Here is a 26,695-nt window from a genome sequence, read left to right as displayed (position 1 = left end):
TCTTGCTCAAAACTCTTAAGGAAATTTGTCAAAAGATTAATAGCAGTTAACCTACATATTGGGGGAATTGGCATTTACTTTTCTACTTTTGTTTGTACTTTTTGTTCTTTCCAAATCTCCTCGAAGAATATATATTACTCTTAGGATCAGGAAAACAGTCTTGTCAGTGACCACATATTTTCTCTTTAAAAGTTCATATGTACCAATAAGCTACTAGAACCTTAATAGGGTATTTGGCGAGGTTACAGGATACACGATCAATGTACAATAATTCCATTTCTATGTAGAGGTGAACAATTTGGAAATGAAATCAAATACAGTCTCATTTACAACGATACAGAAATGTGAAATAGGTAAATGACATGAGCAAGGTCTGTACACTGAAAAGTATAAACGTTGCTGAATTTCAAGAACACAATAAAGAATACATAAACACATAATAAGTGGAGTAATATACCATGGTCAAGGATTGGAAACTCAATATTGTTAAGATACCTGTTCTCCCTGAATTATTTTTTAGGTTTAGAGGCACTTGTGTGGAAATTGGTGAGCTAATCAAAAATTTATATGGAAATTTAAAGGACCTAGACTAACAAAAGCAATTTTTAGAAAAGAACAATGGTGGAGGGTTTACACTACTTAATTGCACAGTTTGCTATACAACTATGCTAATGAAATGGTGGCATGAGGATAGATACAGGTCAATAAAACAGAATCCAGAAGTCAATCTATGTATACATTGTCACAGATATTTTGACATAAGTGCCGAAATAATTCAATATGGAAAAGATAGTCTTTTTAAGCCAGTGGTAGTGTAACAACTGGATATTTGTGTGTGTGTGAGGGGGGACAACCCTCCCCTTATATTACATACAAAAAGCTCCAAATGTATCACAAACGTACATACAAAAGCTAAAACGTTTAAATATCTAGAAGAAAATAACATTAATGGCAGAGATTTCTTTTGGCACGAAAAGCATGAATCATAACAAAATATGGTTAATTGGACTTCTTAAAAATTAAAAACTTCACCTCTTTCAAAAACACTGTTGAGTACATAAAAAGGCAAGCTATAGAATAGTGAATATTCATAATACATGTATCTCACAGAGACATGTATCCAGAATATGAAGAATCCTTATTACTCATATAGCAAGAAGACAAACCAATAAAAAACGCAAAATATTTTATCAGATGTTTCACGTAAAAGAATACATATGACTATCCAGCAAAACCAAGTAAAGATACTCAACCTCAGTAGTCATTAGGGAAATGTAGATCAGAACCACAGACATAACACTTCACATCCAGTAGTATGGCTAAGACAAAAATGGTAACAGTTGTTAATGAGGACTGAAGATATTAGAACCCTTGTTCATTGCTAGTGGGAGCAGCCTCTATGGAAACAGTTTGACATGTCATCAAACTGCTAAACATATAGTTACCATTTGACCATTAATTCCATTCCTTGAATTAAAAACATTGGTCCATATAAACAACAGTAGTCATGTATAATAATTCACAACATGTGGATGGATAAACAAATGGTGGTATAGCCATTTAATGGAATAATATTCAGCAATAAAACAACAAACGAATGATATACCCAACAGCATGGTTAAATCTCAAAAACATTCTAAAAGAAGTCAGACAGAGAAGAGTACACAGTATATGACTCCCATACATAAGATTTTAAAAATCTGTAATGACAACAGATAAATCGGTGGTTGCATGTGGCGGGGGGTGGGAGAGCAATTGACTGCGAACAGGACCATCAGGGAACCACTGGGGATGATTCGTGTCTTGGTGGGGGTGGTTCCATGACTGTTCATTTGCTAAACGTACTTCAAATAGACCCAGTGTGTTGTATGTAAATTATACCTCAATAAAACAGGTTTTTAAAAATTATTCAGAAAACCCGGGACATGGAGGAGGAAACAAAATCTGCAGCTCCAACCGACTGCTAATAACAGTTGTAGTAATTGCAGATTTTAAAAACTATTTATAGACAGCTTAATATGAGGTAGCCAATCTGTTAAACCCTTTAATGCATTAGATTATTTCTGTCTGTAATCCTAAGAGAAACATTATAGTATCTCCCCTCCCCCATAGTTAAGGGAACTAGAGTTTGGAAATTTCAAGTGATTTGCCCAGATTTGACATAGCTAGTAAACGGTGGAGCGTCATTTGGAAAGTAACTGGCAAGTGTGTGGCAGATTTCAGTAAGATATCTGGCACATAGTGGAGGGTCTTATAAAATTAGCTATTGTAATACAAAAAGTAAATACTATCATTATTCTCTCCAGAGACAAATTCACTCAGAATTCCCTCAAACATTGTCCTCTGTCTCCCTCTATATTGTCATTGTAATGACGTCATATCTTAAAATGACACAGCTACTCAGTGGAAATTAGAATCTAAAGGGAAGAAAGTAATATTCAAAAAAGTCATGGGGCACGTGAGTTACATGCACCATCTCATTTAAATTTTGCAGTAATTCTGTTGATGTATATTAATTTCCTTCCAGTTCCGAGCTCCAAGTGACTCATCCCAGGTTGCACAATAAGTGGAGGAGGTAGGGTGCAAACCCGGGTATTTCAGCTACAGCATCTACGGTTCTATGACTCCTTGCTGCCTCCGCATCTAGCTAAGGATCTTGGTGCTGTCTTAAGGGTAATGGGAAACCAGCCTCACAGTCACCAAAACTATAGACACATGGGAAATCAAAGTATCCTTTTAACATTTATCCATTCATGAAGCACACATTGATTAAATCTGCAGAACTGGCTTTCCTGTTACATGGCAAGAAGTGAAAAAAAAAATTGATTTAGTTAACTTTGTCCTTAAATAAGCTGCAAGCTGACTGTGTTGCTAGTGTTTTAGTGGGTGTACAGGAATTGGTTGAAAACAAAGTTATGGTGTGGATAGACAGCTATTGGTTGAAGTTGGCAAGATAGTCTAAGAATGAGACGAATTTAGGAGATAGATGTTAAGGGAACAGAGATTCCACAGGTTTTGGAGGCTTTAAACGGTTGGAAAAGCAAACTGTTTTTGGCCCCATACATTAGGAATTACGTTTCAGATTTTTTTTTAGTGACTGTTCCCTTATCACCCAGCCCTATGGAAAAAAGATTAGATTTAGGATGTATTGTCTTACAAATGAGTTCTACTCTGACTGCCTGTTGTGGATTGGATCGTGCCCTCCCAAAATCTCTCTGTTGAAGTCATATCCCCCAATACCAGAATGGGGCCTTTTAGGGGAAAGGGTCTTTACAGAGTTAAAGTAATGTCATTAGAGAGAGCACTAATCCAATATCAGTGTTATTCTTATTTTTGAAAAAGGGGACATTCGGACACAGAGACACACATATAGAAGGAAGATGATATGAAGAGACAAAAAGACTGGTCTGCACGTCAAGGAGGGAAGCCTACGACGGATCCTCCCTCACAGCCCCCAGCAGGAACCAATCCTACCAACACCTTGATTTGGTGCTTGTAGCTTCCAGAACTGTGAGGCAATCAATCTCAGTTGTTTTAGCCCACGTTCCATGGTACTTAGGGTGAGTAGGCCTAGGAAACAGACACTACGGGTGCTGCCGATCTCCTTCACCATGTTCTTTTTATTTTTTCTGGAGTACTTGTCTCCTTTAAAAAAATCAGTGTCTATTCTACCTATCATTTATTATCTGTGTTTCCCTGTCTGAATGAATCCTTCACAAGGGATCTTAGTTTTAATTTCCGAGGTAGCCTCTGTGCCTGATACAGGGCTGGATCATAGTCGACATTCAATAAAAATTTGTTGAGTGTTGAATGAATTGATGAAGAAATTGACGTTCATCCACTGAACCTAAAATGGGGTATGCCATAAATATCTGGCCAACCAATCACTGAGCATATGTAATGATCTTTTAGCAAAGAGGAGGGGTGAGGATAGTTACCGGATAGTGAAGCCGCAGCGCTTGCCACATGGAGATACATCCTGACAGATACCACGATTAATCATAAAGGTGGTACACGTGGAACTTGGCAATCAACAGCGAGTGTGGATGCAACCGAAGGAATGGAAATAGCCAAGACCAGTTCAAAGAACAGCCATAAAAAGAGCTTTGACCTACTACCTGTCAAGGCTCACAGTAATGCTATAATAGGACAACAGTGTGTTAGCACAGTGTCGAGCTGGAGTTGGCAAACGATAGACCAAAGGACAAATCCGGCCTGCTGCTAACTTTTGTGACTAAAGTTTGACAGCACTAGAACCATGCTCATTCATTTATGTATGACCAATGGCTGCTTTTATGCTACAATGGCAAAGTTCAGTAGTTACAACAGACTACAGCCCACAAAGCCTAAAATACTTACTGATTGTTATGGGCTGAATTGTGCCCCTCCCCAATTCCTATGTTGAAGTCCCAATCCCCAGTAACTCCAAATGTGACTGTTTAGGGTCTTTAACATTTAAACATTTCAAGTTAAGATGAGGATACTGGGGTGGACCCTAAGCCAGTATTACTGGTGTCCTTTAAAGAAGAGGTGATTGGGACACAGACACACAGAGGGACGATCACGCGAGGACACAGGGAGAACATGGCCAACTCTGCTGTCATCCTGATCTCTGACTTCCGGCCTCCACAACACTTGAGAAGATAGATTTGTGTTAAGTCACCCAGTCTGGCAGCCCTAGAAAACTAATACGCTGGCCTTTTACAGAAAAAAGTTTCAGACTCCCATCACAGGCAAATATCAATGGAACGAAACAGACTAGAAACAGACTCATGTATATGTGATAGGGAAAATAATGGCTCCCCAATGATGTCTACACCCTAATCCTGGAACCTATGAATATGTTACCTTACATGGAAAGAGGGAACTAAGCTTGCTAATCAGCTGACCTTAAAATAGGAAGATCATCCTCAATTATCCAAGTGTGCCCAATGTTAGCACACGAGTAGTTGAAAGTGGAAGGAGGCTGAAGAGGAGGCCAGAGTGTTGTGACGTGAGCAGCACTCAATCCTCCGTTGCTGGTTTTGAGGACGGAGGAAGGGGGCCGTGAGCCTAGAAATGCAGGTGGTCTCTAGAATCTGGGAAGGGTAAGAAAAAGGCTTCTCCCCAAGAGCTTCCACAAAGGAATGCAGTCCTGCCAACATCCTGATTTAGTCCAGTAAGGCCCATGTTGAACTTTTGACCTATAGGACTGTAATATAATAAATTTGTATTGTTTTAAGCCATTAGGTGTGCAGTAATTTTTTTACAGCTGCGTAGAAAACACTGTATGAGAGCTTAGTATATAACAGATTCTTTGACAAATCGATAGACAAAGAAAGCTAACTCTACATTTCAGTATAAAACTTTTAGAGCCTTCCTTTCTATTATGAGTATTTAACCTATCTAAGATTTATTTTCAATATATAGTGAGACAGCAATCTTTTTTCTAATATTGTATAGCTGTCTCGTTGTTCCTGCACAATTTGTTGAAGGGTTTGTCTTTTCCATAATATTTTCCCCCAATATCTTATTATGAAAAATGTCAAACAGAAAAGTTGAAATAATTTTACAGTGACTGTTTCCAAATTTAAGATGTTATTTACTTTGTTGAATTTGCATGATGGTGCAAAAGTCATAATGGATAAAACTATCAGCACTCAGTATGCATCAAGGAAACGGGACCAGAGTGTATTTATGTGTAGCCATTGTATTCATACCACATTCTCAGTTTCACTTCAGGATGTTCTAAATAGAGCAGTAAAAAAATAATTTATTAAATCTTCAACTCTTGAGCACCTATCTTTTTAGTATCTGTGCAACAAATGTTCTGTGCTGTATACTGAAGTTCCATCGTTGTCTCCAGAAAAAACACTTGTGTGATTATTTGAGTTGGTAGCTTAACTTTGCATGGAAGAAAGACAGACATCCTACTTGGGGATGTGGCAGACATATTCTCAAAAATCAACCAAGTGAACTTGTCACTTCAAGGAAAATAAATGACAGTATTTTTTTTTCAATATAAAATTAAAATCTGCAAATGAAAAACAGAATTTTGGAAAACTTGTATTTGCTACTGTGAACTTCATAGCCTCCCAATACTTAAGATTAATAATGACATGAATATGATTTCTCACATTTTATAATGAAATGTGTCAACGTTTGGAAGATCTGCATGTCAGTGGCAGAGAGGGCATCTGAAAAAATGCAAAGGAAAGGGCCTGCAGAAATGACCAGCGGGTTAAAACTGCTCTGTCCCCCCATTCTGCCCAGTACTCTCCAGCTAACATGTTTCCTCCCACCTCAAGGACTCCCCGGCTCACATCTGTTGGTTCATGCCTTGCCAACCAACTAATGTTCTCATCTCTGTAGCTCTATAGGTTCAAGACTGTGTAAAACAGCTTGTTATCTTACAATCGGTGCTCAGCCTTTGGATAGGAATCCGCTGAGAAGGTGCTGGCATCAATAAGTGCTGCTCCCTGCTTACGGCATAGGAGTCCCCATCTCCCTGTTCAAGAATCCCATAATGGTGCTGATAGTGCCAAGGTCGTGGGTTCTACAAAATAAACGACCTGTAAGTCCAGTGGTCTGGAAATTGCTACCCCCTGGTAGCCCCGCACCCGAAGTTCTCCCTCCCCATCCTGAATAAGGAGGCACATATGAAAGCTCAAAGGAATCACGTGCCCCTTGCATGGACACTGCAGAGATATGTAAGCTGTAATAAATCTAGCCACGGGGAGATCGTGCTTTGGGTGTGTTGAATGTCTCACGCTCTCCACCAGCAATAAATTCTTCCTCTAACAAAGTTGAGCATCCAAATTCCTCTGTCAGGTGTCGCTTCCTGCAACAAGTGAACATATTTCCCAATGCATGATGTTACAAAAGCATATGCAATAAAATGACTGAAAGTTCAAGATAGACCAATGAATTTTAATAATAGATTAAAATAACTTACCTGTGTAATAAAAATATAACGACCTCAACCAAGAGCGGAATGGGGAGGGCCTGTAGGGTGAACTCTCAGTGCAGCGATGGCAAAGATGGCGAAGCCCTACAGGAAGAACTTGGTTGCCGCAGCCCTCCAAATTCCTGTTTTAACAGAATTTCCTCTTTGTGCTGGCGACTTGTACTCTATCTCTCATGGCTGTATGTTCTGGGTTTTTCCCCCGAATAAACTTTTTATTGGAGGAACAGCTACCTGACTTTTGTTTAAGGCAAATACCTGTGCAATTTCAGATTGTACATTGCAGCTAAGTGATCCCTTGTTCGGTTTGTACTATCCGATAAGAATACCCATAATTACCTGATGAGAATATTAAAATACCCTGTCCCTTTCCAGCTCCACACCAGTGCTTGGCCATATTTTCTTTTTATACTTCCACAAAGACAACATGTGCAGATTGAATGGAGAAGCAAATGTGAGGACCCAGTTGTTTTCTATTAAGCCAGACATTTAAGAGATTCCTCCCCACCAAGAAAAAAAATTTTAAAATGCTACTACTCACTAATTTTTTAATAGAAATGTCATTTATGCTAATATGTTATACATCTTTGAGTCATGAAAGTGTAAATGAGGACTCTTACCACTTTGGCAAAGCATGAACCATAGTACACTGCTAGCTCAGTTTGTACCACTCTCGCCTTTGCTGTCAGTGATTTCAGTTCTCTATTACTTTAAGTCGACAGGGCCGGCGCCCAAGGATTCCGCCCGGAGATCTTGAGCTCTGGTAGCAGCGCGCCCCCGCCCAGCCGCCACCGGCTCCGGGCCCCGGGCCCCGAGCCCAGAGCCCCGAGCGCAGCCCCGCAGCCTGACGTGCCGCAGAGACTTCTGGGAGTTGTAGTTCTTTCCGCCCGCGGGGCGGCTCTGACGCGTTTCCGGTGCGTCCCCAGCAGCCGCCGTTGGCTCGACCACTGTCGGAGAACCTCTTTTCCCGGTGGGCGTCAGTTTCCCACTTCGGTGGCCCAAACTGGAGTGGGCTGTCTTTGTCTTCCCCGAGGGCTGTCGCGCAGGCGCCCCAGGATTGGCGCCTGGCAGTTAAGAGCGAAGACGAGGCCGAGCTGCCTGCAGAGCAGGAGGTGGAGGCGGCCGACCTCGCCCCACCCGGCTCGCTGCCCACTCAGGGCTTGGAGGAGCCGACGCGCGGAACGTCGTCGAGGCGCGGGCGGGTACGTGCTGCTCCGGCCCCACTCCTTCCCGCCCGCCCGCGTGTGGGCTGGGGCCCCCGTGGCTGCGCGAGGGAAGGAGGCTCAGGCTTGGGAAGGGCAGGGGTCCGTGTCAGGGTCCTCGACACTCCCGCTATGGGGCAGGAGGGTCGCCCTTGCGCGCGAGTGGGAGAGGCGGGGGGTCCGCTTTCCTCACGGCGCCCTCTTCTCCGGCAGCCCACGAGTCCAGCCACCTCCCGCGGGGCACCCCGAACTGCGTGGGAATGGCCACCAGGGTCCGGACAGCTGCCGTCTGGGTGAGTAGCGGTTTTTCTCTTGTTTTCGAAAAGCTCTTCCCGAGCGCTGACGTGTGCACGGTCCATCTCTTCCTGGGCAATGGGCTGTTGTAAACCTGGATGAAATGGTTTTTGCAAAGCTATCAAATTACTGTAAGTCATTGAAGTTAAAAATTACTCTTGTCGTAGGGGCTTTATTGAGGTATAATTTATATACCATAAAGTTCATCCCTTCAAAGCGTATCAGTCATTTTTAGTAGAGTAGCCCCCCCCCCATCTGCAGGGGATACATTCCAAGACCCCCAGTGGATGCCTGAAACCTCCCATAGTGCTGAACCCTATATTTACACGATGTTTTCACTGTTTATCGGTATCTTTGCTCTTAACGGAACTACTTCTCGGCTTCTCTTTGGCATATCCGAATTGCCAGCCTCACTACTCTGGCGCTTTCCGGCCGACATGAGATAAAATGAGGGCGACTTGAATGCAAGCTACCTCTGCAGCCCGCTGCCTAACCATGATGACTAACAGGCGGCGAGCGTAATAGCCAGCATGCGCTGTGCGAAGGGATGATTCAGGTCCTGAGTGGAATGGCACAAGATTTTATCATGGTACTCAGAACGCTATGGAATTTAAGACTTCTAAATTGCTTATTTTATGGAATTTTCCATTTAATACTTTCGAACTGTGCTTGATCATGGAGAGCGAAAGCGCAGCTAAGTGGGGAACTCCTGTATTCACAGAGTTGTGCAGATATCCCCACTGTCTAATTCCAGAACATTCTCATCACTGCAGAAAAGAAACCCTGTCCCCATTCATAGTAACTCTCCATTCCTTCTTCTCTCCCTTGGCTACCATTTAACCTACTGTTTGTTTTTATGAATTTACCTGTCTTGGACATTTCTATATAAATAGAATCCTACCACGTGTGGTCTTTGGTACCGGCTTCTTTCGCTTAGTGCAATGTTTTCAAGGTTGCTCTGAGTTGGTTGCAGCCTGCTTGTAATGTTGCTATTGACCAGCATTATCTGGGACACTCACCCAGGCTGTGCTGCCTGGCGTGAGCCCCACAAACGTTTCTCCTGCCAGAGCCAGCGCTGTGGCTGGACAGGCCCTTGGGGCTCGTCCTGTGATTTTAAGGTACCTCTCAGCAACAAGCAGCAGGGAATTTTTTTAAAATGAGGTTTATTATCATAGGTTCTGGATGGTACGTCGCACACTCTGGGCCACATAGTGAAGTCCCGGTAGATCATGTGTGCAGACTTGGGATTCTGCCTTCATTGGGGTGGAAAGGTGGGGGTGCCTTGAGTTTCACAGGTTCACTCTTTATTGACATATTTAAAATATAAGGGTGGGAATTAAAGTACTGGAAGGGAAAAGCAGGGTCATCCACGCGAGCAGTTATCCAGGTCACCCAGGCTTTCTTAAGGGGGCATTCATGGGCGAGGCCGCCTGGCTCTTCATGAAGCTGGCAGTGTTTGTACAAGGGTGTCTGTGAAGTGGATGCCTCAGCAATCAAAAGCTTGATGTCAGGCACTTAATAGTACAATAAAAAAAAAAAAAAGCTAATCGTTAGGTACTTATATTACAAAAGTGCATCCTCAGACTTAGCATTTATCAGTACTTTGTTCCTTTTCATGGCTGAATGATATGCCTTTGTGTAGACAGACCACATTTTGGTGATCCATTCCTCTATTGATGGATGTTTGGATTGTTCCTACATTTTTCCTGTTACGAATAATACTTTTAAGAAGATTTGTGTACAATTGTGTGTATGAGCATATGCTTTACATTCTCTTGGCCAGATAGTTACGAATGGGCTTGCTGGGTAATATAGTAACTCTGTGTTTAACATTTTGTGGAACTGTCCAATCTGTTCCAACATAGTTGCGCCATTTTACACCCTAACAGTGACACAGAACCTTACTCTTGCATCCTTTGGTCATATGCTAGAAATCTTGGTTGTTAACAGCAGTTGTAACTGTTGTATCCTATAGTATACATGAAATGGTTTTAAGATAACAATTTACTACTACTAGCAAGAACACTAAATGAAGTTCTGTGTGTCTTGCAGCTCCTTTTATCCAAAGAATAGACAAATGCCATGGAGTAAGGTCAGTTAGAAAAATTGTTGTCTCTTGTAGTTTTGTTTCTAATTTGATAAATGTATTTGTCGACATTTGTTTTCAACTTTAAGGATTGCCTTCCCTTCTTTCCTCATGTAAAATATGTGATTCGGACGTGGAGATTGCATAATTGTACATTCAGACAAGCCGAGCTTTCATGCCTTCTGCCCTGTTCTCTCTCTACCCCAGAGGTGACTGTTTTCTACTTAGTGATTTGGGGAACATTTTCTACTTCATCTTCAGTGATTCTTTTGGAAATAATAAGCAAACACATGCATACTACACACGTGCCTGACCTGACTCACTGCTAAGCTTTGTTAGGAAACCTTTTTTTCTGCCTTGACCCCTGTTTCCTAGAGCTCAACATGCCTCATGTCACATGTCCATCTTGTATTTTACTGTTAAAAAGATTTCTGGAATAAGCTTCCTCTGGGCACTTCCTCTCCATCTCCTTCCCTTCCCCCTCCCTCTCTCTGTTTATTTCTCAGACCCTCCTGTTCTTAGACTCCTACAGTTAAGTCACTTAGTGATTTGGGGAACATTTTTTAGTCACCTGCAGCTCTGAGCCTGAGAGGCCTTGCTCGGACTCTGCTTAGGGGCGGTGCCCTCCTGTTGGTGGCTTTGGAGATCTGCAGTGTGTGGCCAGTCAGAATCGTCCCTCATTTTCCACTCTTCTGCCGGGACCTGCCCTTTGCAAATGGGGCGCATGTGCCCGTATCCTGAGGTTTGTGAGGAGACCTGTCACCAAGGCGTTTTTGCAGATGTCAGTGGACTTTTTCTTTTACTATTCTGGTAGGTCTTTTGTTTTTATTGGGATTTTCTGGGAGATAAAGAAACTACACTGCTACCCTGATCTCATGCTACTCCCAATGTTTTAACAACAAATAATAATAATAAGTGAGAGATTAAGTGAATTGTTCATGGACGTCTAAATAGTGAGAAAAGGAACTCACCTAAATCAGACTATTTCATTCACAATCTATTACTTTGTACACTGTGCCTAAAACAGTTTATTTCTTAGCATCTGGCCTCGTGTTCTTATTTAAGTAGCTACCCATAGTTGTTTAAATCAGGGTGGTTGCTGCGCTTTTGGGGTTCCTGGGGCCTTAAAGAGTCTGGGGAGGGACACTGTCATCAGCGTGCTGGGTTTTCCGTTGTCCTTTTGTCTCCCTCCTGCCCCACAGCGGCACTAACCACAGTCCGCAGAACACCCAGCCTGGCCCTCTGCATATCTGTTCTCTAGTCAGAGAGACCAGGGTCAGGGCCCAGAGGGTATATGTTTGCTAATCTGGGTTGATCTTTGTCTACAGGTTCCACCTCTCCAGGAACAAGATGGTCCATGCAGGAGGATCAGAAAGCTCCAGGGCAAGGAATTCAGCATAGATCAAGGGACCCCTGACCAGAGGCGTCTCCCTAGAGGACCCCAGCAGAGGCACAGCAGTCACAAGACAGAGCAGGTCCTAGAGTGGCTGTTGATTTCCCAGGAGCAGCTAAAAGCCACCAAGTCCCAGGTGAGTTTCTTGTTTATTTATTCCCACTTCTTTTCTCTATTACTTTTATTCATGTAATGTTTTTGATGGGGAGAGGGATGGGGATCCTTAGCTTGAAGGGTTAAGTTAATCACTCCTCAGTTCATGGTCTGTTTAACATTATTGGTTTCTGTAAAGATCCTTCATCTACATATCTCCTGATTTTCCTGTATTTGATTTCCATTTCCTTTTCCATGCCCCCAAATTATTTTGTTTTAATGGATATTCTTTCATTAACGTGTTTATAAAACATGTACTCTTATTGCCGCGTATGTGTTTTTACCTCGTGTTAATGGTGTGTGCACATATGTATCTTGCTATATTTCTTATAATTTTCATTAAGTGTTTTGTTTCGTTTCGCACTCATGCTCTCACATTTATCAGCTCACTACTATCAGCCGTGTTTGAGCGTTCCACTGGCCTCACGTTCTCAGCCACGTTTACTATTGTTAGTCTTTTTAGTTGGATCATTTCTGGTGGTTTTATGCCTATATCTCTATGGTTCTCCCCCCACACCCACTTCCACCCCTGACCCATGGATGTTGCCGTTTCCCCTTCAGAACTGGATCTCTGAAGTTGGGGCGTCTCCTCCCAGACTCTGGCGGCGTGCACCCAGGGCCTGGCACCCCCGGCACACTCGGGGTCTGGCACACCCAGGGCATGGTCCATGGCTTCACCTGGCACGCGAACCCAGGACCTTCTGCATGTAAAGCAGACGTGCTAACCACTACACTATGGAGCCACCCCGATAACTCTATAGTTTAACTTGCATTTCCTGTTGGTTAAAGAGGATAAGTACCTTTTGTACTTTTTTGAACTTTTGTGGATGTTTTCTATCTTTTTCTTACTGATTTAAGTGGTGTTTTTAATATTCTGGAAGCTTGTTAAAAGTACAGAATCTCAGGGCCCAATTCAACCCTGTTACATTAGATTCTTCATTTTAACAAGATTCAGTAATTCATACACATCAAAGCTGAAAACAAACGACACCAAATCCATATTCAAATTTGACCTGGGGTGCTTCTTTTACTCCAATGTTTTATCATGAAAACTTTTAAACACAAGGAAAAGCTGAAAGGGATTTCACCATCAACATCTGTACCCATCACCTGGTATTTACCATTATCCATCTTTCCATCCATCTGTGCATCTATTGACCCATCTTATTTTTGGTGTATTTCTATATGTATGTAATTTCAGATCTCAACATGCATTCCTCTAAAATACTTCAGTATGCTTAGCATTAACTATTGTTTATTTGTTTCAGGTTTTTTTTTTTTTTGGGAGGGGGACTTGCATTTTCATTCTGTTTTGATGAACAGATATTTCTAATTTTAACTTCTGATTTATAATTTTTTTTTCTTTTATTGTTAGTGCTTTTTGCATCCAATTTAAGAACTTTTTAATTGGAAAATAATGAAGACATTTTTCTTTATTTTACCATTTTTCTTATATTTTACCTTTCACATTCAGATTATTTTTTGTTCAGTGTGAGTAGGAGTAGAGATTCATTGATTGCCCCATCCCCACCGAAGTCACCGACTTTTACCTCTGGCTCTGCAGTACCCCCTTTGTCATGTGTCAGGCATCCGCATGTATGGTTTGGTTTTATAACTCTTTCTTCTGTTCCATTGGTTTGCTTTTGTATCCTTACGCCAGTACCACACTATCTTTATTTGTAATTAGTCCTGGTATCCAGGTGCTTCCAGTTTTAGGTGATTATGAATGCTGATGCTGTCAGCATTTACATTGGGTGTTTGGGTGGAACTGAGTGTTCAGCTCAGGTGGGTAAATTAACCTAGGAGCATGACTGATAGATTGTATGGCAAGACTGTGGTTAGCTTTGTAAGAAACTCTCCCCCAGGGTGGTTGCAATTTTGCTTTTCCACCAGCACTGAGTGAGAGTCTTGCTACTCCATCCTGGCCAGTGCTTATTATTTTCAGGTTTTTAAAAATTTTGCCATCCTTGTAGATGTTGGGTGGTACTTCATTGTGGTTTTCAGTTGCATTTCCCTAGTGGCTGGTCTTACTGAGTAACTCTGTATATGTGTGTTATTCTTTGTATGTCTTGCCAAAGTATCTGTTCAGATCTTTTTCCCTTTTTTTGACTGGGTTGTTTTCTTGTCATTGATTTTAAGACTTTTTTACATAATATAGATTCAAGTCCTTCAATAGGAAATTTGTAAATTTTCTTCCCAGTCTCTGGTGTGTCTTATCATTTTCATAGCATGAACTTTCATTGGGCAAAGTATTTTAATGTTGATAAAGTCCATTTTCACAATGTTAATTTTTAAAAATAGACTCTGCTTTTGGTGTCATATCTAAAGTCTCATTGCTCAAACTAAAGTACACAAATTTTCTCTAGAAATTTTATAGTTTTAGCTTTCACATTTAAGCCTTTGATGCATTTTCAGTTAATTTTGTACAGGACGAGAAGTTTGTGTCGGGGTTTGTTTTTTTTTAAGATCTGTGGATGTGCAAGGGTTCCAGCACCATTTGTTGAGAAGATTATCCTTTCTCCATTGACTTGCCTTTGTGTCTTTGTGAAGAAAAAAATCAGGGTGCTGTGTTTGTGTAGGTCTGTTTCTAGGCTCTCTTTTCTGATGCCTTGTTCTTTGTGTCTAATCTTTCACCAGTATTACACTCTCGATTTCATAGGAAGTCTTAACACGGGCCGGTGGGAATGCCTCACCTTTGTTCTTCAGGATTGTTTTGACTGTTCTAGTTTCTTTGCCTTTTTCATAGTAATTATAGGAGAGATCATGGGTAGGTACAAAGAAGCTTGCTAGGATTTTGCTACATTTGATCTTAGCCAAAAAGCTGAAAATCAATGCTTGTGAGGATTTTAATTGGAATGACAAATGAATCTGTGAATCAGATTAGGGAGAATTTACATCTTCACAGTACTGAGTTTTCCAATCCACGAACAAAGTAGCCATTCTTTTCAATCTTTGATTTTTTTAAACTATTGTAGTTTTGAGTGTACAGATCCTATACATAGTTTATTTTATCCTCTTGACAATTTTTAAATGAACGATTCAGTGGCATTAAATTTCATAATGTTGTGCAACCGGCACCATTATCCATTTTCAGAACTTTCCCATCATCCCGTCCTGAAATTCCATGCCCATTAAACACTAACTCCTCATTCCACCCGCTTTCCCCCAGTCCATGTCAACCACAGCTCTGCTTTCTGTCTATGGTTTTGAATACTCTAGATACCTCATATAAGTGGAATTATCTAGTAGTTATCTTTTTGTCTTATCTCATTTTACATATTGTCCACAGGTTTATCCATGTTGTAGAAGTTGTAGAGTCTCCTTTTTTTAAGGCTGAATGATACAACATTGTGTTTATATACTTCGCTGATCCCATGATGGACACGGACTGCTCCCACATTTTAGGTGTGAATAATACCGCTGTGAACATAGATGTGAATATTTCTTTAAGACCCTGTTTTCAGTTTCTTTGGGTCTATCCCAAGAAGTGGGATTGCTGGGCTGTAGGATAGAATGCTTTTTTTAACTGTTTGAGGACCCAGCATTCTGTTTTCCATAGTAACTACACCATTCTATATTTTCACCAATATGTTTCCATTTATTTATGGCTTTATTTTCTCCCAGTAGGTTTTTGCGTTTTTATTCTATAAATCATTTACCTCCTAAGTTAAGTTATTAATTCCTAAGTATATTTTTGATACTGTTATAAATGGAATTGTTTTCCCAATTTGTTTTTCAGATTGATAATGTTTGTATATAGAAATGCAATTGATTTTAGTGTGTTGGCTTTGTGTCCTGCTACTTTGCCGAATTCATTTGTTTTGGCGGAAACTAAGTTTTTCTATATACAGGATCATGTCTCGGAACAGAGGTAATTGTGCGTCTTCCTTTCCAATCTGAATGCCTTTTATATCTTTTCTGGCTTAATTGCTCTGGCTAGAGCATATTCTGTATTGAACAGAAGTGGGTAAAGCAGGCACCCTTTCCTTGTTCCTGATCTCAGAGGAAAAACTTTCAGTCTTTCACCATTTAGTGTGATGTCCACTATGAGTTTTTAGTATGTGGCTTTTTTATTATGTACTTTATTAGGTACCTCTATTTATAGTTCATTGAGTGTTTTTATCATTAAAGAGTGTTGCATTTTGTCATGGTTTTTCTGCATCAAGGTAATCACGTTTTTTTTTTTTAACTTATTTTTTTACTTTTTTCTGTTAATGTGGTATATTACTTTGATGTACTGAATCCCATTTGGTCTTGGTGTATAATTTTTTTAACATGCTCCTGAATTTGATGTGCTAGTAATTTGCTGAGGATTTTTGCACCTTTGTTCATGTGGGATATTGATCTGTAGTTTTCTTATCGCGTGCTTGTCTGACTTTGGTATCTGGGTAGTGCTGATTCATAGAATTAATTAGGGAGTATTGCTTCCTCTTCAGTTTTTTTGAGAAGTTTAAGGAAGAATGATGTTAGTACTTATTTAAATGTTTGGAAAAATTCACCAGTGAGGCCAACAGGTCTTGAGCTTTTCTTTTTTATGGAAATCTCTTATTACTAATGAAATCTCTTTACTACTTACCGGTCCATTCAGCTTTCTACTTCTTCATCACTTAGTCTTGATGGGTTTTGTGTTTCTAGAAATTTATCTATCTCAACTAGATTATCAAATTTGTTGGCATACAGCTGTTTATAGTACTCTCCGGTGTTCTTTTTTATTTCTTCAGAATCAGTAGTATTGTCCCCACTTTCATTTCTGATTTTAGTAATTTGAGTCTCCATTTTCTCTTGGTCCGTCTACCTGAAGGTTTATCAATTTTGTTAATGTTTTTAAAGAACCAACCATGATTTCATTGTTTTTTTCCCAGTTGTTTTTATTGTATATTTATCTCTGTTCTAATCTTTATTATTTCTTCCTTTCATTAGCTTTGAGTATAGTTTGTTTTTTTCTAGTTTCTTAAGTTGTAAAGTTATACAGTTGATTTGAGATATATACTTTTTTTTTTAATGTAAATGCATATAGTTATAAGTTTTCCCCTCAACACTGCTTTTGCTGCATCCCATAAATTTTGGTAAGTTTTGTCTTGTTTTCCGTCATGTCTAATTTCTCCTTTGATTTCTTCTTTGGTTGTATAAGAGTATATTAACTTACACAAATTTGTGAAATTTCCATTTTTTCTTCTTCTGTTACTAATTTCTAACTTCGTTCCATGTGATTGGAGAAGTTCTTTTAACATCTATTATGACTTAACTTGTGACCTAACATGTGGTCTGTCCTGGAAAATGTCCCATGTGCACTTGCGGAGAACGGGTGTGCTGCTGCTGTCGGATGGAGCGTTCTGTGTCTGCTGTTAGGTCTGGTTGGTTTAAGTTTTCTGTTTTCTCGTGTATCTTCTGTTCTATCCATTATTGAGAGTGGGTTGTAGAATTTTCAACTAGTATTATAAAACTATTTCTCCCTTCAATTCTGTCACATTTTATATGATGTATTTTAATGGTCTGTTATTAGGTGGGTAAATGTTTATAATTGTATCTTCTTGCTGTATTGGATCTTTTTAGCATATAATATCCCTCTTATAACCATTTTTTATTCGAAGTCTATTGTGTTCAATATTAGTATAGCCACTCGTGCTCTCTTTTGGTTACTGTTTGCACGGAACATCTTTATCCATCCTTTCATTTTCAATGTTTGTGTCTTTGGATCCCTTGTAGACAGCATATAATAGGGTCAAGGGTCACGTTATTTAGTTCATTCTGCCAAACTGTTGATTGAAGAGTTTAATCCATTCATACTTAAAATAATTACTGATAAGGGATTTATTTCTGTCATTTTGCTAATAATTGTTTTGTATATATCTTATAGTGTTTTCTCCCTAAACTTCTGCATTACTGTCTTCTTTTGCATAGATTTTTTTATAAGGAAATGCCTAAATCCCTTTCTCATTTCCCTTAGTGTAAATTTTATAGCTGTTTTTTTGTGTGTAGTTACCATGGGGATTACATTTAACTTCCTAATGTTATGGTACTCCTGTTTGGAATTTTAGCAGCTTAACTGAAAAAAACATACAGGCTCTGCTCCTTTAGAGGTCTGTCCCCTCCCCTTTTGGTTGTTGATGTCACAGAATTACATCTTTGTATATTGTGTGCCTCAGAATATAAACTAATGAGTATTTTAAATGCATTAGTCTCACAATTACGTAGAGAACAAAATGTGGGGTTACAGCCTTATTCCATCACACAGCTTCAAGCAACTGTCTAGCTCCTTGTGTCCCACATGCAGACCTCTTCTGAGCATCTTTTGCAGGGCAGGTCTGGTGAGTGTTAACTCCCTTTTGTTTTTCTGAGTATGTCTTAATTTCTCCCTCACTTTGGAAGGACAGTTTTGCCAGATACAGGCTTATTGGTTGATCATTTTTTTGTTTTTGCTCTGAATATATGGGTCCATTGCCCTTTGGCCTCCAAAGGTTTTGATGATAAATCTGCTTATGATCCCATTGAAGATTTCATGTATGTCACAAATCGTTTCACTCGATGCTTCTAAAATTCCCTTTGTCTTCATCTTTAGAAAATGTGATTATAATGTGTCTCAGTGGGTTTTGGAATGTTTTGAACTTTTTAGATTTTTATATTCACATTTTTTCATCAAATTTGGCATTGTCAGTTTTTATTTTAATTTTAGGCATTCTAATAGGTGTGTAATAGTATCTCATTGTTTGAGCTTGTAATCCCCTAATGATATATAATGTCGACAATCTTCTCATATGCTTATGTGCCATTTTATATATCTTCACATGGAGCTCTTTTGTCCCACAAATTGGCCTCTACTTACAATTATTGCCTTTTTTTTACCCCACCAGGCTTTACCATATCTTCTCTCACAGTGGTCACTTCTGGAGCGCCCTTTCTCAGGCTCAGCCTGACACTGAAGTATCGTTGCTCGCTTTCTCCTTGCGCCCAGGCTGCACTCTGTGTTCTTCTACCTGATCTTCTTTGACTCCCTGTTGCCTTTGCACATGTCTAACTCTACATTCCTCTGCAATGCCGAAAGGCTGACTAGTGCATATAGATGGGACTTTTTTACTAGATAAGTCAAAATTTCCTTCTATTACAAAATAGAATGTAAATAATGGAAACCCTAGGTAGGTATTCTGTTTCCCACGCACTCAGTAAGATTACTTGAGATTGGATGTTAATATGCTATTTCAGGGACTGTTGTCATTCACGGATGTCTTTGTGCATTTTACCTGCGAAGAGTGGCGGCTGCTGGATGCTGCTCAGAAGCATTTGTACCGGAGTGTGATGTTGGAAAACTATGGCAACCTGGTGTCCCTGGGTGAGTGCTGCTGCGTTGTCATCTGCAGTCTGTGCTGCATGGTTGCTTAAACCTGGGGGAGTGGGGGTGGCCTTTGTAAAATACTTAGGGATTTTGGACTTATGTTTAGAGGCCAGGTTTTCTTTGTGTCTCTTTGGCATCAGAATACGTCAGCTGAATGATCATTATTTTGCCAAGTACCAGAGGGGAGCCTTGTGATGCTGCCTCTGAACCGAACCTTCCTCATTCTTCAGAGCCCCTGAATTCTAAGCAGCTTTGGTCTAGGTTGTCTGTCATTTTCCATTCATAGGCTATCAACACACCAAACCTGACGTCATCTTCAAGTTGGAGCAAGAAGAAGAGCTGTGGATGAGGCAAGGCCAGGTTCCAAGCCAGAGCCTTCTAGGTGGGTGATCAGGGCATTTAGATTTTTACCTTCTTAGACTTGGCATGAATTCGATGTGATGTGCACCTCACGTCTGTACCTCTTGTCTCGTTTGTAACTGTTCCCCTTAGTTAATCTCTCTGCCATTCTGTTGCCACCTTACTTCCAACCTCATTATGCATCTAAGCAAGCTTTTCCTCTTGACGTCACTTAATGTGACTTTCACATCTCTTCTTCCTGTTTCTTAAAATATATTTTTAAATCTCTTATGCTTATATTCAATGACAGTGCCAACTTCCTTGCTTTTTCTTGAAACCTATCTCTTCTATGTTTCTCCATGCTAATCACTTAAATATCATCGCTATCCTTTCTTCATACATTCCAGCATCATTTGGTAATATCAGTTTCCTGCTAGAACCCTCTCCCCACCCTTTTATGCAAGTGACACCCCACTGCACCCACCCTCACACTGCCCAGTGACATGCTTATTCTCACATTTTATTGGCTGCTCTTGCTGTTCCCACTGAGTCCAGAGGGGTCTTTTTTTTTTCCTTTTCACTACTTCCCGCATATATTGTTATTTTTAAAATACTTCCATATTTGAATATTTAAGGTCTTTTTTCTGAATTGATAGCTGAATTGCATCCCTTTCACCTGCCCTTTGGTGCTGAGTTTATTTGGTCTAAACTTGCCTGCATGTGCCACACCAGTCTCATTTTCAGAAACTGGAAAAGTCTCCTACTGCTCCATAGCCATCTTCTGACCTTTCCGATCGTCGTTTGTTCATCTGCTATGCTTTTAGTTCATTTCCTGGTACTGGGAGTCAGCTTGAATCGTTACACGCAGTTTTCCTCACTGGTCTTCCTAGTCTTTTAGTATTTTGTTTTTTTAAAAGAAGTCTTTTTAGGCCCCCATCTTTTCAGTTTCCACCCACAAGGCCCACATGATATCATTTCTTGATTGTTCTACTCATTAGCCAAATTTACACATTTGTGGGGTTTTTTGTTCATCTTGATGTTATTGTCAGATATGTGTTTCCCTGAGCACCAGTTTATTCTGTCACAAGCCTATAATTGAGATAAGTTGTCCATACTGCCAACCAGACAGACACTGGCAGAAAGAGGTACCAGGTAGGGACAGCGTGAGTCCCTGTTCTGGGAGGGCAGCCTCTGTGCGCACCACATAGCAGTCCCTGGTTTGCAGGGCACTGAAACCGTGGCTGGGCAGACTGTGTCAGGACTGGTGCTATGGCAGTCGCCTAGTTAGGTCTTGGCTCTGTAGCTAAACCTGATTTTCATTGGGCAGAATGCTTTTTTGTAGCTTCTGAATCTCAACTCTGTTGGTGCAATTGAGTTCCCAGGGATTGCTTTGTACCACAGCCAATAATATAGTCTAGTCATGTTTAAATATTTAATCTTTAACTATAGTCTAGTCATGTTTAAATATTTAATCTTTAAATTTATGAATTCCTGTCTTCCAGTCACTGACTATGGTATTCTCTGCTGATTCATTGAATTCTTTGAACTTGCCCTTGAGATACCATCCATAATCTCATTTTCTGCCATTTTTGCATAGAGAAAGAAGGTTTCTTTCTGTCCTTGCTGTTCTGAAACATCACGACAATGTTTCTTGTGTATTATTTCCATCTGTTGTTTGGGTATTCATTGAAACTTTATTCCCAAGAGGGACTGTAAGCTAATTTGCAGTGTTTTCTGCTGTGTCTCCTGAGCTTTGCACAGTGTTTGGCACATAATAGGTATTCAACAATTATTTATTAGATGAACCTAATGCTTAGAAATTCCATCCATCCATCCTCTTTATATTTTGCTATTTTCTCCTTTTGCCTATTTTGCCTTCCTTACCTGTTATGCAAACCTTGTAAACTTAGAACTGTCTTTAATTACTGTCGGTTTCCTGTGCCTGTCTTCCTTTTGTTTTGCTTTGTTTTCCCCAGGGCCCAGGAGTTTGGGGACATTTACACTTGAGATTTTACTTAAGTTCAGATGTGATATCAGAAATGAAAATACCTCATGACATGACATTGTAAAGGCAATTTAATGCTATACCAGGATCATGTTATTTACCACATGTTATTTTCATCTCTAGACAAAGTCTGGGAAATTGATAATCACATGGAATGGCATGAGGAAAATCAAGGCAAGCTGGGAAATATGGCAAAATGCTATGAACATTCTGCATTTGGAAAACTATGTCTTCTTACTACAAATTATGTTTCTTCAAGACAAAAACTTTATAAATGTGGCACACGTGAAAAGAGTTTGAAATATAATATTGATTTCAACATTAATTATGCTGGAAAGAATCCTAATAGGTTTCATGCACAAAGGGAATCATTCCTCCATTCTAAACATGAACAAACTGTTATTGGAATAAAATACCGTGAAAGTAATGAATCCAGAAAATCTAACAAGAATTCACAACTCATATGCCAACAAATGTATATAGGAGGAAAACCCTTTGAATGCAGTTACTGTGAGAAGGTCTTCAGCAGCAAGTCATACCTCATCGTACATCAGAGAACTCATACAGGAGAGAAATTACATGAATGCAGTGCATGTAGGAAAACTTTCTGTTTGAATTCACAACTTGTTACACATCAGAGGCTTCACACAGGTGAGAATCTCTATGAATGCTGTGAATGTGGGAAAGTCTTCAGTAGAAAAGACCAGCTCATTTCACATCAGAGAACTCATTCCGGACAGAAACCCTATGGGTGTAATGAATGTGGGAAAGCTTTTGGGTTGAAGTCACAGCTCATTATACATCAGAGAATTCATACAGGAGAGAAACCCTATGAATGCAGTGACTGTCGGAAAGCCTTTAATACAAAGTCAAACCTTCTGGTACATCAGAGAACCCACACAGGGGAGAAACCTTACGGTTGTAGTGAGTGTGGGAAAGCCTTTACTTTCAAGTCACAGCTCATTGTACATCAGGGGCTTCACACAGGAGTAAAGCCCTATGGGTGCATTCAGTGTGGGAAAGCCTTTAGTTTGAAGTCCCAGCTTATTGTACATCAGAGAAGTCACACAGGGATGAAACCTTATGTATGCGATGAATGCGATAAAGCCTTTAGAAGCAAGTCATACCTCATTATACATATGAGGACTCATACAGGAGAGAAACTTCATGAATGCAATGAATGTGGAAAATCCTTCAGTTTCAATTCACAACTCATTATACATCAGAGGATTCACACAGGAGAGAGCCCATATGAATGCCACGAATGCGGGAAAGCCTTTAGTCGAAAATATCAACTCATTTCACACCAGAGAACTCATGCAGGGGAGAAGCCCTATGAATGCAGTGACTGTGGGAAAACTTTTGGTTTGAAGTCACAACTCATTATACATCAGAGAATTCATACAGGAGAGAAACCCTATGAATGCAGTGACTGTCGGAAAGCCTTTAATACAAAGTCAAACCTTATCGTACATCAGAGAACCCACACAGGGGAGAAACCTTACGGTTGTAGCGAGTGTGGGAAAGCCTTTACTTTCAAGTCACAGCTCATTGTACATCAGGGAACACACACTGGGGTGAAACCTTATGGATGTAACCAGTGTGGAAAAACCTTTAGTTTGAAGTCACAGCTAATTGTACATCAGAGAAGTCACACCGGTGTGAAACCCTATGGATGCAGTGAGTGTGGGAAAGCTTTCAGGAGCAAGTCATATCTCATTATACATACGAGAGCCCATACAGGTGAGAAACCGCATGAATGCAACGAATGCGGGAAATCCTTCAGTTTCAATTCACAGCTCCTTGTACATCAGAGAATTCACACGGGAGAAAACCCATATGAATGCAGTGAATGTGGGAAAGCTTTTAATAGGAAAGATCAGCTCATTTCACACCAGAGAACCCATGCAGGGGAAAAACCTTACGGGTGCAGCGAGTGTGGGAAAGCCTTTAGTAGTAAGTCGTACCTCATCATACACATGAGAACTCATTCAGGAGAGAAACCGTATGAATGTAACAAATGTGGGAAAGCCTTTATTTGGAAGTCACTACTCATTGTACATGAGCGAACTCATTCAGGAGAAAACCCTTATAAATGCAGCCAATGTGAGAAATCTTTCAGTGGAAAATTACGGCTCATCGTACATCAGAGAATGCATGCAAGAGAGAAACCCTTTGAATGTAGTGAATGTGAAAAAGCCTTCATTAGAAAATCTCAGCTCATTGTACATCACAGAACTCATTCAGGAGAGAAACCTTATGGATGTAATGAATGTGGAAAAACCTTCTCTCAGAAATCAATTCTCAGTGCACATCAGAGAACTCATACAGGAGAGAAACCCTGTAAATGCACTGAATGTGGGAAAGCTTTCTGCTGGAAGTCACAGCTCATTATGCATCAGAGAACTCATGCAGGTGAGAAACATTTTGATGAGTTAAATGTAAGAAACTTTCTCTCGAAAGTCAAAGCACAGGAAATACCAGCAAATTCATGTAGAAGAGAAACTCTATAAGTGGAATCATCTCACATACCAGAGAACTCATACTGAATAGGAAACTTATGAATGCACAGCAGGTGAAAGGCTATCCACAGAAAGTTGGTTTTTTTATACATAAATCAGCAAATGCACACAGAAACTCCATGAATTCAGTGAACCCTATGAAAGTTTTCATTTGTAAGTCATAACTTTATATAAGTTTATAGTGATGAGGAACCATACAAATGAAACATGTTGGAATGTCATGTTTTTAATTAAAATTTTCAAAAGGAAATTCCATAAAGCAAATCAATATAGAAGTAATTTTTTCGAAATGTTTTTTTAAACAGGAATTTAATGAGAAAATATAAAACTAATGAATGGCATAATTGTCAAAATTACAAAGATTTTAGGTATCAGAAGCTCATACAATGGAGAACCATGCTATAAGTTAGGGAAATTATGTATAAGTGCCAAACTTCTAGCCAAAATAAATGTATAGTAAATGAAGATCTTTGACAGTGTCCAATGGAGTAAACCCTCAGCAGGAATATTCCATTTACTATTACTTTTTTTAATTAAAAAAAAGTTTCCTTTACAAGTTATTTTGAGGGAAATTACTTGCTATTCTGCCAAACTTTTATGGAGATATTGGATAGAACACTCAAATATAAAGGATAGACATGCTCATAATAAAGTATAGAGGCTTTTTTTATTTTTTATTTTTTTAGTGTGTTAGAAATGTAACCTGGATAAATATATTGTAAAACCTACATGGATATTTAGGTGTTATCTTTTTCTGTATTGATTTTTGTGTAATTTGCCATTTTACTTGTGAATGCCACATGATACAGATAAATTAGATACCGTACCATTTCCTAGGGATTTCTACTCTGCATCCGACATCCTTCACAAACAGAACCTTTTACAAGAATAACGAATTAAAATACATTTTAGGAATAGAAACCTGTTCTCTTGTTTTGTCCCTTTTGTTAGTGGTTCTGACAGGAACCTCTTTAGTTATATACATCAGTATGGTGCATATTTCATCTGTCCTAACTGGTTAGAACATTCTGATGTCTTTTAAGAGTAACAATCCTTCACAATTTATGTACTCACGATGGGATCATTGTTCAAGGTTCCCTGTGAAGGAATTGGCATTATCACTAAAGTAGGCTGAGATACACTGGACCCTAAATTTTTAATGGACTCCTTAAGTACAGAAAAGCAAGCTGAGTTTTTGTTCTTTGGTAGCTTTTCGCTGCAATTATTAACTAGTTCCTTCTATATAGATTAGCCAGGATAGCTTTTGCTATAGTCATTTTTAATTCTAGTTCACTTCATTCTAGTTATGTGGTATTTTTGTAATACATTTAAGTGATGCTGAAATGTGTATAGTTACAGAGTCAGGGCGATGAGAAATTCTGCCAGTTGCTTATTACAGAGTCAGTTTTCTTCACAACCTCACCAATTTCCTTACATGAATGAGCATTAATCTGGAAAGAGCTGGGTCCCTGGCAGTGATACTAGGACTGTCTTGGAGTTATATGAGGATTCAAAGCACAAATATTTCTGAAACACTCTCTACTTTGTACTCTTTATTTCAGGAGGGGATCCCTCTCTTACACAAAAAAACACTTTCTTCCTCAAAGGAGGTATTTAATAATTTCCTCATGACTGATCCTTATTGCATTCAGTTCACATACCCCGATATGCGGAGTGAAGAACAGTGACTCACAGAAGGAAAGAGAAAGATTGGATAAAGAAAGAATTTCATATATTTGCTAAAATATATTCTCTAAATCTAGAAAATATTATAAATATGTTTTTTTGTCATTAATACTCCAAGAAAGATATACACCCAGGAAGAATAAGCACATAATGGGAAGTCTACATTCAGCTTACTGCTACCCAGTGTCATGTACATTTTAAAGGTTGCTGTATTGTGTGATGGAGATCCAGATGCAACCTTGCCAAGTAGAAGCCAGAAATGTTGACATATGTCCAAGAAAGAAATAAAATATTGTGGAAAATGCTGAATTAGGTCTTAATCTTAAAATGGAAAACTTAGCAGATTAATGAAGCAAATGAATAGATGTATAACCAGTAAACAAAAGTTAAAAATTGAATCTCTTTTATGAATATCTAGTCTCTAACCTGCCACAGCCCCCAAAAAGAAATAGGTTCCAGAAATGTCAACAATAGTCATTAATTTTCAGAAAAGTTCAAGGAAAGATAATTCTAACATTTTACAATATTTCCCAGAAGATAAACATTTAGGGTAAAATGACTTAGAAGTCCTATTTATGAACATAGATTTAAAACTCTTGAATGGAATTATAGCAAAATACATCTAACAAAGAGTTTTTTTTAAAAGCCATGAATGACATTAGGTGTAGCAGACCACCAGTAGTGAGTCCCATATCCCTTCCTCACCAACAGTATCACTGTATTATACCTAATGGAAATGTGA

General features: G+C 39.5%; 1 protein-coding gene and 1 long non-coding RNA gene across 2 annotated transcripts; one reads left to right on the top strand and one right to left on the bottom strand.

Annotated features, from left to right (window-relative positions):
- Positions 1 to 4,447: 4,447 nt before the first annotated feature.
- LOC118602993 lies at positions 4,448 to 7,785 on the bottom strand. Its single transcript, XR_004951066.1, has 3 exons — positions 7,564 to 7,785; positions 6,935 to 7,068; positions 4,448 to 6,820 (listed from the first exon to the last, which is right to left on the bottom strand). It is a non-coding gene; the product is annotated as an uncharacterized LOC118602993 (long non-coding RNA).
- Positions 7,786 to 7,868: 83 nt separating this feature from the next.
- Positions 7,869 to 26,262, top strand: LOC107511558 (zinc finger protein 268). Its single transcript, XM_036221698.1, has 6 exons — positions 7,869 to 8,145; positions 8,359 to 8,438; positions 11,854 to 12,054; positions 19,272 to 19,398; positions 19,688 to 19,783; positions 21,869 to 26,262. The coding sequence occupies exons 2-6, from the start codon at positions 8,406 to 8,408 to the stop codon at positions 24,256 to 24,258; spliced, it is 2,847 nt and encodes a 948-aa protein (XP_036077591.1). The 5' UTR covers positions 7,869 to 8,145; positions 8,359 to 8,405; the 3' UTR covers positions 24,259 to 26,262.
- Positions 26,263 to 26,695: the final 433 nt, after the last annotated feature.

The sequence above is a fragment of the Rousettus aegyptiacus genome, unplaced genomic scaffold (genome assembly GCF_014176215.1).
Source record: "Rousettus aegyptiacus isolate mRouAeg1 unplaced genomic scaffold, mRouAeg1.p scaffold_m13_p_5, whole genome shotgun sequence".
Lineage (NCBI taxonomy): Eukaryota > Metazoa > Chordata > Mammalia > Chiroptera > Pteropodidae > Rousettus > Rousettus aegyptiacus.
The sequence above is the reverse complement of the archived record's forward strand: the minus strand, read 5'-3'. Positions and strand labels throughout refer to the sequence as shown.